At 47.1% G+C, this 12,860-nt stretch overlaps 2 protein-coding genes across 2 annotated transcripts; one reads left to right on the forward strand and one right to left on the reverse strand.

The window, feature by feature from the left end:
• The first annotated feature begins 4,566 nt into the window (after nt 1-4,566).
• Nucleotides 4,567-11,280, forward strand: LOC125536760 (formin-like protein 11). The gene is made up of 6 exons (XM_048700015.2): nt 4,567-5,365; nt 6,449-6,992; nt 7,074-7,950; nt 8,044-8,240; nt 8,845-9,080; nt 9,640-11,280. The coding sequence occupies exons 1-6, from the start codon at nt 5,210-5,212 to the stop codon at nt 10,468-10,470; spliced, it is 2,841 nt and encodes a 946-aa protein (XP_048555972.2). The 5' UTR covers nt 4,567-5,209; the 3' UTR covers nt 10,471-11,280.
• A 355-nt stretch (nt 11,281-11,635) lies between these two features.
• LOC125536761 (protein H2A.7) lies at nt 11,636-12,632 on the reverse strand. The gene is made up of 2 exons (XM_048700016.2): nt 12,339-12,632; nt 11,636-12,081 (listed from the first exon to the last, which is right to left on the reverse strand). The coding sequence occupies exons 1-2, from the start codon at nt 12,525-12,527 to the stop codon at nt 11,866-11,868; spliced, it is 405 nt and encodes a 134-aa protein (XP_048555973.1). The 5' UTR covers nt 12,528-12,632; the 3' UTR covers nt 11,636-11,865.
• Between the last annotated feature and the right edge of the window lie 228 nt (nt 12,633-12,860).

Consider the following 12,860-nt stretch of genomic DNA (forward strand, 5'->3'; position numbering starts at 1 on the left):
TCGCGAGCAGTCTTGAGATTCTTTTTGGCCAGTTCCAGATCAAGGTTGAGGCTGATTTGTTGTTGGTTCAGTGTAGAGAGTTGAGCACCGAGATCACAAGATTTCTGCGGCCGACACATAAGACTTGTCAGTCAACTGAAATGAAAGACATCACTGCGACAGCTACTCCAAGACTACCATCGAATCAAAAAAAAGAGGTTCAGATTCTTAGACCACAGTCGACTGCCCGCAGTCAACTATGGTCTCGGGGACTACACCCAGTGGGTGCACTTAGCGTGCCCCCACTGGTTTTAATTCCACTCGGCATGGTCCGCCCAGCGCGAGTTGTAAAAAAGAAAGTTCAGATTCTCAGACCACAGTCGACTGCCCGCGGTCAACTATGGTCTCGGGGACTACACCCAGTGGGTGCACTCAGAGTGCCCCCACTAGTTGAAAGATTCAGCTTGAGTCGATCCAAAGTGACTTATACAATTTCAAAACAGCCACACCCCAGTGGATGATCAGACGAGAAATATGACCAACTAACCTGGACATTGGTTTGCAGAGCAGCTCCGGCGTTGAAGGCCACATGGCTGGCCTCATGCACCACTTTCATTTGCCCCCATCACAAGATTTAACTGAAGAAGAGCTTCCTTGGCAGCAGTTGATGGGTCGTCCGGAGTCTGATACACAGTAAAAAGCGATGCTGGCAGAGCAGTCAAAGCAACTGCAGGATCTGAAGCGTGGAGTTGTATTGGTGCAGCGGAAGTCTGAGCAGCTGATCATGATGGACAACCAGTCGATAGCGGGACAACGAAGGTGACGTTGGTTCGAGCCGGATCTGTCGATTGCTCGACTGCCGCCCCAGGCATCACGGTCAACTGAAGAACCTGGACCTCAGGCGCTTTCCCGCCCAGTTCCTTGTCTTTCCTCCTCCTCCTCCTCAGCGGTACTTCTTCTTCATCATCCGGGAGCACAACAACGTCCCGTGGAACTGCAATAAACAGAGAAAGTTGTACGGATAGCTGACAAACAATCCAGTCATCCAGATAAATTCGAATCGGGCAGACTTACTAGCTTTGGAGGTAGCTACGTCGTCGGTCTCCTCGTCGACTGGATTCTTGTCAATGTCCATGTCAGTCGCAGATGAGGTCGGGCTGTAAAGGTTCATCATCCACTCGGTCAGAACAAAAAAGTCGGTCGGAATAAGAAAATACACGAAGAACATTTACCCGGAAGCAACAGGAACGTCCATCTTGATTCTAGGCAAGGTCTTCCGAGCCTTCGAAGGATTGACATTGGGCTGCTTGGTGACCTTCTCAGCCAATTCTGGAGTCGGAGACCGAGCGCGTTTTTGAGATGGAGCACTTGATGCCACAGCTTTACCGCACCTGCCCATGGGATCATGGTGCTGCTTGGATCGACGTTCAGAACGAAGCGCTGAGTCAACTACTTCCTCATCGCCTGACTCATCGCTCTCATCTTCATCATCGTCGGCTGGTGACTCCCACTCGCCGCTCCCCTCCGCACTGTCCTCGCCCTCTTGGTCTTGCTCCAGAGCTTGTTCACCATTGGGCATTGAATACATCTCCGTGTAAATCTACAAAACAAGGGGCCGACTGCAAGTCAGTCGGATCAACAAACAGTCGGAAAACACGTCTAAAAGCTCAGTTGAAATGGCCAAACCTTGTCTGGTTGGTTTCTGTCGCTGAAAGGGTTGACTCTCCTGGCGCCCCTGGGGTTGTCCTTGTTCCCGGTGATACCCCTCAGCCACTCGGCCACTGTTTTGGCCGCCGCCTCCTCCCGATGAACCCGAGCGGTGTCACCAGCCCCAGAGTACATCCACATGGAGTGGTCACGAGCTTGGAGTGGTTGGATGCGCCGACTGAGGAACACCTCTAGTAGATCCATGCCAGTGACACCTTGGTTGATCAACTGAACCACTCTCTCGACAAGCATGCATGTCTCCGCCTTCTCCGCGGCAATCACTTTCAACGAAGATGGAGTTTGAACACGACCAAAAGAGAAAGGGGGAAGTCCAGTCGACTGGCCTGGCGTCACGATGTCCTGGCAGTAGAACCAGGTTGACTGCCAGCCCCTGACCGACTCTGGAAGAGTCATCGAGGGAAAAGAACTTCTTTTCCTCTTCTGAATACCCAGACCCCCACACATCTGGATAACATGAGTTTTCTCGTCGTTTGAGTTCGCTTTCTTCACTATTTGGGAGCGGATGGTAAAGATGTGCTTGAAAAGACCCCACTGTGGTCGACACCCCAGGAAATTCTCGCACATGGATACGAATGTGGCAAGATACGTGATGGTGTTGGGAGTAAAATGATGGAGTTGGGCCCCAAAGAAATTCAAGAAACCCTGAAAGAAGGAGTGTGGAGGAAGCGAGAAGCCGCGGTCGACATGGGTGGCGAGCAGAACGCACTCACCCGGTCGCGGTTGCGGTTCCGTTTCCCCCTCCGGCAGCCGCGCAGACTCGTGGACGATCAGCCCTAACTCGGCCATATCGTCCAAGTCCTCCTGTCGAAGCGAAGATCGGATCCAATCTCCCTGGATCCAACCCAACGGCAGCCCCGAGCGCGATGAAGACCCCCAATTCGTCTTCCTGCTTTTCGCCTCCCGCGTCGCCTTCTTCGCGCGTTCCAGCGCCGCCGTTCTCTCCTTCCCCATGGCGGCGGAGCGGTGGCGTCGAGAGTAGAGAAGCCGGATGGGGTGAAGGAGCAAGAGGAAGAAGAAGGAGAATGGGCACGCACAGTGCGGACGCCTCGGTCTCGCCGCTTTTAAAGGCCCACTTCCGAGTGGCTGACGCGTGGGTCCGGGCGATCCTGTCAAATCCCTCAAACAGTCACGCACGGGATAAGTGGCGAAAAAGGTGGCGCAGAAATCGAAACGCCCCGTCTATCCACTTCGCTTACCATGGCACGTTCCGTCTGGCGCGCTCCTACCGAAATTTCGAATCCCGCGAAATCCGGGATCCTCGGCAACTGATCACGCCAAAGATTTCGCATTAAAGATGACACTCGACAGGCGATGTTATAAAAACCAATCGGTAATTGCTGAATCGATCAAGGCGACTGAAACGAAGCCGAAAGTTCCAACACTGGCCTCTATTCAGAGATGAATTCTTGAGAAAGGCAAGATCAACTTCAACCTTCTTTTCACTCGGACCTCAATCCATTCGGGGGCTAATGATGAGGACATAGACCGGGGGTAGGGTAATAGGCCTGACCTATACGTCCTACCTAAGGTCCTTTCCCTAGAAGCAAAGAAGTTCAAGAGTAAACAAGGTGGACCCAATAAAGGCGTCGAGTGCAATCCACTCGACCTACCATTCACTCGGAGACTACTTCTTCTTTGAGTCACTCGACTATTCAACCACTCGACCATGTAAAAGACCACTCGACGTACAAGAAGACCTAAAGCCGTTCTGCACAGCAACGGTTTGGCATTTACCCGTATATTTAATGATCATTTGTAACACTTTATTACAGACGTTACCTGTAACGCTCTCTCTTTATGAACATTGAACTCTGTGTAACGGAGGGGAGCTGAGGTCCTGGCGCACTCTATATAAGCCACCCCCCCTCCTCTGGGACAAGGGTTCGCACCCCCTGTAACTCACACGCATATAATCCAGTCGACCGCCTCCGGGCTCCGAGACGTAGGGCTGTTACTTCCTCCGAGAAGGGCCTGAACTCGTAAAACTCGCGTGTACAACTCCTCCATAGCTAGGATCTTGCCTCTACATTCCTACCCCCCATTCTACTGTCAGACTTAGAACCACGACAACTACCGTTTTCATCACTGTTACACTTGCTACAAAACTACTGCTATCACTGTTACCATTATTGTTACTGTTGTCACTATTATCAAAACTATCATATTATTTTGCTATTGATCACGTTGCTGCAGATAATTAATCTCTAGGTGTGGTTGAATTGACAACTCAGCTGCTAATACCTTTAAATATTCTTTGGTTTCCCTTTTGTCGAATCTATAAATTTGGGTTGAATACTCTATTCTCGAAAATTATTGCGATCTCCTATACTTGTGGGTTATCAAGGAGCGGCAGCAACATCTAGCAGTGTGCAGCGGAGGAGGCGAGGAGGAGCGGCAGCTCGATTTGCTCGCTAGACGGCGGCGCGCGAGAATCTGTCGGTAGCGTGCGAAAGCATCAGCCATTTAATCGGTGGTTCGGTCTCGACAGTAGGTTCAGTTTCGACAATAGGTTTAGTTTCAACATTAGATTCAGTTTACATCACCAACTATACATTCTCTATTGGAGTTGAACTTTTACATCACCAATATACAATATTTGTTGGAGTTGCCTCTTTTTTCAAGATGTAAAATGCACTTCTTGATGATGTAAATTTTACATCTTCAAATTTGCATCATCGTAGATGCTCTTCAAGTTCTTTGACAAGAACTTAAACGAAACCGACGGAAAATAAGCGATTTACAAAGTTGCACACCAGAATTTATGTCAGTTCATACAAGTGTATAACTTTCTCTGATTCTCTCTGCTCTCTGTAAAAGAGAATATGCACATGACCGTCCTTGGTCGCACTTACCACGTCTCTCTCTCTCTCTCTCCTCCCGCTTCTTCCTACACCCTCCCATTTCAGCGAGGAGACGAGAAAACAGTGAGGGCGCGCGCGAAAAAGACTCCACTGGCCCTCTAGGTGTCTCCAGATCACGCCCAAATTCGTGGCTCGTCCAGCCGCGAATTTGGTGGTGCCTTGTGTTGGTGCATTTTCCTAGACCTGTTCTTTCTGTGATTCCTTTTAATCCCTCCCGTGTTCTTGCGGCTGATTTCTTGACGGATTGAAGCGTCAGCGGATTTCTCCGGCTGCGTCTCCGGATTTCCTCGATCCGGGGGGCAATGCGGCTGCGCATTCGGTTCCCTGCCACGGAAGCCCCCCAAATCCCCCGCCATTGGTGATTATTTCTGAGCTTCCTCGCCTTAAAATCGGCGCGTTTCTCGGAGCACCTCGAGGCATCTGATTTCAGTTGGTCATCGCCGCGATTTTACGCGAACTTGGGCGGGGCATTGTTCTGAGTTTTTTTTTGTCAAAACATTTGTGCCGCGTCACTGGATTTCGTCGGCCAGTTGCTTCAGGGAGCTCACGGATTTGTTGTCCGTCGCCACAAACCTCCCGCCGGTAAGCCGGGGGAATCACATTGCGATGGTCGAGTCGGTGTAGGCAGGAGCAGGCAAAAGATGAGGCGGTGCAGGGGAGAATGGCTCCCCGCGCCGTACATCATCTCCGTGCTGCTCTTCCTACCAATGGCCTGCGGACGATTGCTCATTGGCGCAAGCGACACGTCGCCGCCACCTGCGCTGACACCAACCTTCATCAAGCAAGTTGACGATTGGGTGAGTAAATTTTCTATGTATTTCATCGCACTCGGTAGTAACATCTGTACTGAGATGGTGTCATTCCATAGTTTGTGATCAAGACCAAAAGTAGTTTAGTTTTGGTCATCTTAAGAAGTGAGAATTAACTTATTAAGTACTCCCTCTGTAAACAAATATAAGAGCGTTTAGATCACTACTTTAGTGATCTAAACGCTCCGATATTTCTTTACGGAGGGGGTATCAATCCTTTTGTTAGAGAAAAAACCGGTTCAGGAAGGCAGGAATTGCCACCATCGAGACCATAGAATGATAGAATTGCAAGGATTGCCCGGCTATATTTCTGATATGGTGTTTAGGTTGGTGCCCTCTCTCTATCAGCGCATAGGGTCCACATGTATGAGCTCATGATGCCGGCATTCAGAATTGTCATATGGTGCTCTTCGAATTACCTGTGACAGAAGAGATAAGATCACTGAATTTCTAGTGGTTCCCAGAGGCCAAAGCTGTTTATGATTTTACTGCATTGAAAATACTGACTAATACAGATTAAAACCCTGCAAGCAGAAGCAGAGATTTTGAAACAAATTATTAACGTTCCCTCCTGTTAGGTACACATCACTGCACTGGTCGAACATCTTTATGCGCTGATGATATCTTAAATTTTAATTATTACTGCTTATTTAATGAGTAGCATGTGTCGGATTAACTCTGTTATTATTGGTATGATGCATGTAGACTTATTTTTCCTTAAGTAAGGAATGTGATGATAATATGATATTGTTCGCAAATATAAGATGTTCTAACTTTTTTCTCAATCGGATGTATATAGACATGTTTTAGTGTGTTTGTTCACTAATTTCAAATTTCAGTCTGTATGTAGTCCATTTTGAAATATCCAAAATATCTTATATTTGTGAACAGAGGGAATAGTCTCTAACTGCTGACTCTCACTGGTACTTCATGGTAGTTTATATTTTTAATGGTCTGGTTTATCATATTATTATTCTGAAAAGGATGCACACCCAGTTTATCTCATCAGGATCTGTTATTGATTAATTTTCACGTACTGACAAGGGTGACCACTCGTTATGATATCTATAGGTGGAACACGCGTGGCTCAAATGTGGATTGGACAAGAAAAGCCTTCAAGATGTTAGAAACTACTACAACTACAACCATGTACTTGATATCATCCATAGGATATCTGATAATAAGGGAACTTCCCCTGTCATTGCAAAAGGTGCAGGCCCATTGACACCAGATATCAAGCAAACTTTGCTGACCTGCTTAAGCAAACAGAATTTTGAGGTTCCAAAAAACCTACCCGATGGTTATATCAAAACACTTATCGCCTCAATAAGAGGAGAGCTGACTCCGGGACCTGCTCCTGCAAATGAAGCAGTAAAACCTCCGACAGGGAAACCAGCTGACGGTGCTTCATCAGAAGCAACTACAAAAAAGGCAGTGCCTGCAACTAAATCAGTGGGGAAAAAAGACAGCGATGGCATGCCAACTACCACTATCGTTGGTGTGTCCCTGGTTGTTATCGCACTTTTAGCTCTTCTCTGCGTTGGCTGCTGCATGTTCCGTGAAAGCCAGAGTTCTGCGGCTTCTGCCTATGATAATAAGCAACTCCTGAATCTATGTAATGTCTTGTATCATCCATTTTGCTCCAAGTCAACGTTTTTCTTTCTTCTATCACTGACTTTTATGCTTTCATTTGCAGCGGATTCTTGCAAGTCTTCCAGTGTAAATCTAATAGATGTCACTAAGCTGGGAGCATTGCCATTGCAGTCAGAGGCTGGCCAAAATGGCCATGTGAATCAAAGTTCACAGGAAGGCCCAAACACTGATCAAATTGACTATGTGAGACTAAGTTCACAGGAAGGCCCAAACACTGATCAAAATAACCATGTGAAACTAAGCTCACAGGAAGACGCAAACACTGGTCAAATTAGCTATGTGAAACTAAGCTCACAGGAAGACCCAACCAGTGGTCGAAATAGTGATGCGAAGCTAACTTCGCAGGAAGACCCAAACACTGGCCAAAATAACCATGTGAAGCTCACTTCGCAGGAAAGTGTAAACACTGATCCAGCAATCTACAGCAGTTCCGCCGAGCCAATGGCTGCTTCTGTTGGTTCTGTGCAAGGATCAACACCAATGCCCCAACCAATGATTCCACCTCCAGCACATCCTCAAGTACTTGCGCCTCAACCAAAGGCTCCTCCTTCACCACCAGCTCCTCAAGCACTTGAGCCGCCTCCGAATGCTTCTCCAGTTCTTTCCTCTGGACCTTCACCGCCACCAGCTCCAAAAGCCTCCCCGCCTCCGCCCTCAGGACCCTCACCGCCTACTGCTCCAAAAGCTGCACCACCACCACCACCACCATCAAAATCTGGTGGACCTCTCCCGCCACCACCAGCGCTGCCTGGTTCTTCCAAAATGCGTCCACCACCACTTATGAAGTCAGGCAATAAAACAGACACAGATGCGGATTCTAGTGAAGCTAAAACAAAGCTTAAGCCCTTCTTTTGGGATAAAGTAGCAACAAATGCTAATAAATCAATGGTGTGGGATCACCTTAAAGCTGGATCATTCCAGTAAGTTGGTAGAGATAGCTGAGCTATATATCTAGTTATCTACTACTATTGTAAGATCGCACCATTTTATAACTAAATGGTACTTCTTCACAGGTTAAGTGAGGACGCTATTGAAACACTTTTTGGTTGTAATGCTGACAAGAAGAGCGGTGATGGCAAAAAAGATTTAACATCAAAGGAAGCTGCCCAAGTTGTGAGGATACTTGATCCTAAAAAGGCACAGAATCTGGCCATATCATTGAAGGCGTTGAGTGTTTCAGCAGAGGAAGTTTCTTGTGCAGTTAAGGAAGGTAAGTTTATACTGTGCAAGTGCATAGCTCTTCCTGGACGAAATGCGGCTTCTTCTGATTCTTGCCAGTCTTGTAGATACAGTTATTTTATTTTATTTTTGGGCAAAGCTCCAGTTTTTTTTAAGTTGCAGTGATACATCGAATACTTATCCAGCTTCTGGTCTATAACTCCATGCAATAATATATCAGCTGCGTATATCATTTGTGTCTTCACAATCAGGAGTTACGGCTATTCTTCTGTGCTAAGGACAATGAATCACTTGATTTCATTTGTTTCTTCTATTTTTCAAAGCAAATAGTACACATTTCTGCTAAACTGATGTGAGTCTTGTCCTCTAGGTTAACTCTAATTCTTTAGCTAATAACAAAGTCAGCAAGAGTATGTAGCACACAAGTGATGTCAAATGCTCAAATCGGCATTTGGTTCTAGACTTAACCACATTTGTGTGCATCTGGCCTCCATATTTTGGGAATGGACGCCTCAAGCATGGGTTCATGTGCTTCTGACTATTCTATTTGGACATTTAGAACAAAGAACATGTTGATTAAATCCTATTTCCTGATAACATCTTTTGCCTTATCAATTTCCCTCGATAATTTGTAGGAAATGAACTTCCATCCGACTTGATACAGACCTTAATTAGATGGGTCCCGAATACTGATGAGGAGCTCAGGCTTCGACTATATACTGGGGAACTCTCACAGCTTGGTCCTGCAGAGCAGTTCTTAAAAGCAATCTTCGACATTCCTTATATCTATGAGCGCCTGGATGCATTACTTTTCATGGCTGGTTTACCAGAGGAAGCTTCAAATGTAAAGCAATCTTTTGCCACCTTAGAGGTAATAGCATTACCATTATGACCTACTCCCTCTGTTCCTTTATATAAGGTGTATTTCTTTTTTGATAAAATTCCAGAATGTAAGGTGTATTTCTTCTAATTTCTCATAATTCCCTTGTTAGCCCTCCAGAAATATGGAAAGTATCTCTCTGATGATTGTCTATATCTCTCCTTATAGCAAAAGAAGGAAACTATCTATCTGCCAATTGCATGTATCTCTTACTTTCCTAAAGTTATTGATTTATTTGCCACTACCCAATAAATTGGCCAAGGGTAATTTTGTCCTAACATGTCTATAATTATGTGCCTTGGTCACCGTGCCAAAAATAACACACCTTACATAAAGGAACGGAGGGAGTATTTGGCTTCCACACTATATTCAGTTCTGTTGTATGACTTGTATCAGTTTTGTTTGATGCTCTATAATCCTTTAACCGATGAACATTTTTATCGAGTAATAATAGAGATTATCGTTGTGTAGACGTTACCACTCTTCCTGCACCTTGATGTTTCTACTGATCTTCTTATCTCTGCTATGTTGGCATTTAAATCCTGATCAGATGGCTTGTGAGGAGCTTAAAAACAGCCGTCTATTCTTGAAGTTACTAGAAGCTGTACTTAAAACAGGCAACCGGATGAATGTTGGCACGTTCCGAGGAGGAGCTCAAGCGTTCAAACTAGACACCCTGCTCAAGCTTTCCGACGTCAAAGGAACTGATGGGAAGATAACGCTGCTGCATTTTGTTGTTCAAGAGATAATCCATTCTGAAGGTGTCCGTTCTGCACGGGCTGCAAAGGAGCAGAAGGGCAGCGTATCCAGTGTGGACAACAATGATCTTATTGAAGAGGAGTATAAACAACTAGGTCTGCAGGTTGTGTCCAGTTTAGGAGATGAACTTCAAAATGTCAGGAATGCAGCAATCCTTGATGCAGATCAGTTGGCTAGGTCGATAACAAGTGTTGGCCACAGGCTCGGCAAAACCAAAGAATTCTTGAACACAAGCATGAAAAGTCTGGATGAAGATAGTGGGTTTCACCGCAAGCTTGTGCATTTCGTGGAGCAGTCTCAAACTGATGTTACTTTCCTGCTAGAGGAAGAGAAGAAAATACGGTCCTTGGTAAAGAGCACTGTCGATTATTTCCATGGGAGGACAGGGAAGGATGAGGGCCTTCGGTTATTTGTCGTAGTGCGGGATTTTCTCGCAATGCTTGACAAGGTGTGCAATGAGGTGAAAGAAGCATCAAAAGTAGCTCCAAAGAAAACGAAGACTGAAGTTACTCTGCCTTCCCGCACACCCAGGTCTTTTCAAGATCCCCGGCGTAACCTTTTTCCGGCAATTAAAGACCGGAGGGCACATAGTTCAAGCTCTAGTTCTGACGAGGGAAGTTAACTCTAAACGAAGGTACTCTGCCTACCTTTTCCTTCCAGCGCTTGGAGGTTTGCCCTTTGAAAACATTAGTAAGACGAGATGAAAAATGAGAGCTAAAGAAAAAGCAAGAGATAGAAAATTGACGATAAAGCGAACTCTGGCTTTGGTCACTTGTTGCAGCAACAGAATAAAATTGCTGAAGGAAGGCAGTCATCTTCCATAACGTCCTTGACAGGCAATTGTTGCACTTTGGCTCCTATCAAACAAGCAAAGGTGATATTCATGATCAAGATGGAGAAGTCGAAACGGAAGCCGTCGAAAGGGGCGGCGAAGAAAACTGACCCCTTAGTTAGGGCGGGCGTGCAGAACAGGGAGGGAGGAAGAAGCAGCAGGCTGGCTGACTGACTCTGACACTGCCTGCTGTTTTTTCGCTTAGCATTTGTACCATCACAGAAAGGAGAGGAATAAATACAGTATTTTTTTAGGGGAATAAATAGTGTGTTAGAACAAAAGAAAGAGATGCACCACACAGGCTCATAGACATTGGATTCTTTTGCCTGCGCTTGACAATACTTTTGCAAAGAGCAACGCTGTAAATTGCCATGCTTTCAACTGAAACATCCTGTGTGTTCGCGTCATGTGAGTATAATCTGGGCGACTTGGTGTGCCTTTTGCAATGTGGAGTGAGACCTGGTACCAGATTCGCACTGCTGTGCTGTCGTCGCTTCGTTTCCTCTATCTGTACCTACTGTTTCCGCACCGTCTGGATAGTCAGGGCGCTCAAAACAATGTGCAGCGCTGCTATATTTGGAGTGATAATTGTTTCATCTCCGTGCCATTTCTCTAGGGAATCCTTTTTTATCCCAGCTGGTGTTAGATCGCAAGTATTTCCCGCCTAAGCACTGCTTCCAAATGTCTTGGCTCATCAAAAACTTGGCCATACAAAATCGACAACTCCCCGCCAAAATTCCATTATCCCTAACTCGATCCATAGCACACCTATGGATTGTAAAGGAAAGCACATCCGTAGTCGAAAAGTTACCAAGACTAATGCCAAAATACAGCTTCACAGATTAATTTTAGAAAGTATTTCACAGCTATATCGAGTTTTCTAACCATGAAAGAATTAAGCAAGAATAGACCATGGAAATTTTCAACCAAGAACAGAGTGGTAGAAATTCGCAAGTAAGCAATCCATAGGTGCAACTTTTATAGAACGAACTAGCAACGACTTACACAGGATGTAACCATTGTCCACACCTAGTTTAGCACCGGTACAAGCACACAGATTCAGAAACTAATAGTAGTACTAACATCCTAGAAGTAAAACGCAACACCTAGGCAACATTTAACTGAACACGCTACTACACAGAACTGGATACAGCCGAGCACCCACGACCACCGAGGAGTCGTCATCTAGCTATCGTCGTCGGCAGCCACGGCCTTGCTGCCTCCGGCCTTCTTGGGGAGCAGAAGGTTGTGGATGTTGGGCATGACACCACCGCTGGCGATTGTGACCATGCCGAGCAGGCGGGAGAGCTCCTCGTCGTTGCGGACGGCGAGCTGGATGTGGCGCGGCACGATGCGGGTCTTCTTGTTGTCCCTCGCCGCGTTCCCGGCCAACTCCAGAACCTGCACAAACAAGAGAATCGCAGCGGTTACTTCCAAAATTCCACAAAGTCTCGAGTGCAATTAACAAGCAGAACCGCCTAAGCCCAGACAAATCTGAGAGCAGGCAGAGGCAAGTGTTATCCTCATCCGAAACCCTAGAAATATTCCCCAATTTGCCGAACCAACCACCGATTGACGAGACCGAAAGAGACACCAACCGCTCGAATTCACCACCCAAAGAAGCAAAATCGGGCATCGGGTAACAGAATTCCACGCACCTCAGCGGCGAGATACTCGAGCACGGCGGCGAGGTAGACGGGGGCGCCGGCACCGACCCTCTCGGCGTACTTGCCGGCCTTGAGGAACCGCGCGATCCTGCCGACGGGGAACTGGAGCCCAGCCTTGGAGCTCCTGGAGATGGCCTTCTTGGCAGCGCCCGAGCCGATCGCCTTGCCCCTTCCGGCCATGTCTACAGTGCTTGGAGGGGATCCGCGGTTGTGAAATGGAAAACGAGGCGCCGGGAGGAAGTGCGGAAGCGGTGTGGTGTGGGTATACGGCTGGTAGGCAGGAGCGGTGGGTGGGGATTGGGTTATATAGGCGAGGGGATCCAATGCGAGGAGAGTGCGCGGATCGGTGACGTGGCGGAGATTACGTGCGCCGAGCGGCGAGATCCTGTCCGTCAGATGGGAAGAGCCCTGGGGCGGTTGGTTTTTGGTTTGCCGCCTCGGATTTTCGCCGTTTCGGGGTCGGTCGTACGCCGCCGGCTTCGGGGTTTCTATTCGGCTGTTTTTTTTTCCTTT

This window comes from Triticum urartu, chromosome 2A, assembly GCF_056163025.1.
Source record: "Triticum urartu cultivar PI428250 chromosome 2A, HENAU_Tu73, whole genome shotgun sequence".
Taxonomy (NCBI): Eukaryota; Viridiplantae; Streptophyta; class Magnoliopsida; order Poales; family Poaceae; genus Triticum; species Triticum urartu.

What these genes read in the sequence shown, in the direction of transcription:
- LOC125536760 (XM_048700015.2), top strand. Translation starts at nt 5,210, where the DNA reads ATGAGGCGGTGCAGGGGAGAATGGCTCCCCGCGCCGTACATCATCTCC. An exon ending in TCAAGCAAGTTGACGATTGG is followed by an intron (nt 5,366 to 6,448) that starts GTGAGTAAATTT and finishes TGATATCTATAG; the next exon opens with GTGGAACACGCGTGGCTCAA. An exon ending in TAAGCAACTCCTGAATCTAT is followed by an intron (nt 6,993 to 7,073) that starts GTAATGTCTTGT and finishes TTTCATTTGCAG; the next exon opens with CGGATTCTTGCAAGTCTTCC.
- LOC125536761 (XM_048700016.2), bottom strand. Translation starts at nt 12,527, where the DNA reads ATGGCCGGAAGGGGCAAGGCGATCGGCTCGGGCGCTGCCAAGAAGGCC. An exon ending in TCGAGTATCTCGCCGCTGAG is followed by an intron (nt 12,082 to 12,338) that starts GTGCGTGGAATT and finishes TTGTTTGTGCAG; the next exon opens with GTTCTGGAGTTGGCCGGGAA.